Source organism: Echinococcus granulosus, assembly GCF_000524195.1.
Source record: "Echinococcus granulosus chromosome Unknown EG_S00070, whole genome shotgun sequence".
Classification (NCBI taxonomy): domain Eukaryota; kingdom Metazoa; phylum Platyhelminthes; class Cestoda; order Cyclophyllidea; family Taeniidae; genus Echinococcus; species Echinococcus granulosus.
Genome location: NW_020170450.1, coordinates 371,607 through 373,482, shown reverse-complemented (window position 1 = coordinate 373,482; position 1,876 = coordinate 371,607). Strand labels below are relative to the sequence as shown.

At 49.1% G+C, this 1,876-nt stretch overlaps 1 protein-coding gene across 1 annotated transcript; it reads left to right on the top strand. All coding sequences in view use genetic code 11, as the record gives it.

The window, feature by feature from the left end:
* Nucleotides 1-1,434: 1,434 nt before the first annotated feature.
* Nucleotides 1,435-1,674, top strand: EGR_07139 (hypothetical protein; the record flags this gene model as incomplete). The annotated part of the gene is made up of 1 exon (XM_024496388.1): nt 1,435-1,674. The coding sequence occupies one exon, from the start codon at nt 1,435-1,437 to the stop codon at nt 1,672-1,674; it is 240 nt and encodes a 79-aa protein (XP_024349229.1).
* Between the last annotated feature and the right edge of the window lie 202 nt (nt 1,675-1,876).

The following is a 1,876-nucleotide window of genomic DNA, read 5'->3' as shown; positions in this document are numbered from 1 at the left end:
CTCCTCCTCCTCCTCCTCCTCCTCCTCCTCCTCCTCCTCCTTCGTACTCATCAAAATGACTAGCAATTTGTTGCGTCAATCTGGTGGTAGCCGAAATGATGTGAAAGTGTTATCGTGGTGCACCATTTGGTTGAATTGCGTACGACGTGTGGAATGGTGAAACGAATTGCTTATCGAGTGAGTTCGGACCCTTCTCCCCAATGCATTGTTGAGGAAGTGGTGAGGATGAAGAAGGAGATGGAGAAGGTGACATTGAGAACTCCGTTAGTTGGGGTCACTACGACGTTGTTGTCCTCCTGTCCTTAGGTGAGATGTAAGATGTGGTGAAATGAGTCACAGGGTGACCGACACTGACACCGACGCAGTTCACACGCACAAACATGAACAAAGCGGCTCGATTTGCAGTGGAGATGATGGAGGAGGAGGATGTGCAACGACTCGATAGTGTGCACGTACTGACAGCACATTCGGTCCTTCAATTTGGCCTGAGGCGACTTGTGTGGATGGCATGACATGGCGTACTTGGATGACATTTCTCCTGCTCGAGTGGAGTAGGTTGGAGTAGAGTTGAGTGGAGTGGAGTGGAGTGGAGTGGAGTGGCATGGGGTGAAATGAAGTGAAGTGTTGAAGAATGGGGTGGAGTGGAATTGGATGTGGTGAAGTGAAGCTGTTTGAAGTAGAGTGAACATTCCTCAACAGGTTGGCAATTACTTGGAGGTTGCTTTGGGCACTGGGAGGTGTCGTCAGTAGTGAAGTTGGCTGTCGGACGGGTTGTGTGCCTCAATCCCTCCACCACATATGTCTCTTGGTTGGAGGTAATTCGACTGATTTCTTTGTAGCCTTATATACCATGATTACGACGGATTGGGTGACGTGACGTTGCTGCTGCTGCTGCTCGTGCATGGTGCAATGTGGCCACGGAGTGTGAAGTGGCGATTGTTTGTACGTCACCTGAACAGTGTGTCATCTGAGACGTTGTCGTGTATAGCGTGGTAAGAGAAACAGACGACTTCATTCTTCACTTGTTGTGTCTCCTCTCTCAACCTGTTAAGGCACTCCTTCACATCATGACTGAGGTCTAAATGGAGCAAGTCTTTGGGTAATTTCTGTGTGTTGCTTTCTACTTTATTCATTGTGCATGTGGTTAGGAGGCGATGGAGTGTTGGCATTCACTGTGGCCTTTCCCGCTCTGCCTCCACGTGGTAAGGGGAGAGGTTGGTTTGAGGTGAGGCATCGTGCGCATTGAGTGTTTAGTAATGTAGGAGGATGTGGATCATTATTACGCTGCCTTCCCTTTTGTTAAGCTAAAATCGTATTTGGAAGAGGAGAGGAGGACGGGAGAACAGGAGAGGAGATGGAGGCAGCTGAGGTGAGACGGGGTGAGATGAAAGGAGATGGGATGGGAGGAGGTGAGAGGTGAGGTTGGAGAGGGGCATGAAGGAGAAGAGAGAAGATGCGAGGATGGAAACGAAGTGTAATGAAAAGGAGAGTGGAAGGGAAGTGAAGGAATGGAGTGGAAAGGAGGAGGAGGAGGAGGAGGAGGAGGAGGAGGAGGAGGAGGAGGAGGAGGAGGATTGTGGTCTGAAGAAATGGTGCAATGGATCGCGTAGTCACACTGTTTCTAGTTTGTGTTTGCTGTATTGGGATGAGACGAATTGTGGTTTTGTTGGATGAGACGAATCGTGTTGTCCGATTTGGTGGAGTGGATGCAGGACACGTACAATGTTGTGTTGGGGTCTGGGACATCTGGGTGTCGTAGTCATTGACTGGAGCAATTGTTTTCGCTTTGGAGCGGCTACACTTTTTAATGAGATGCGTAATTGAAAAGTGGAAGAAGTGTGGAATGAAGAAAGGATGGAAGGCAGGAAGCATTGTA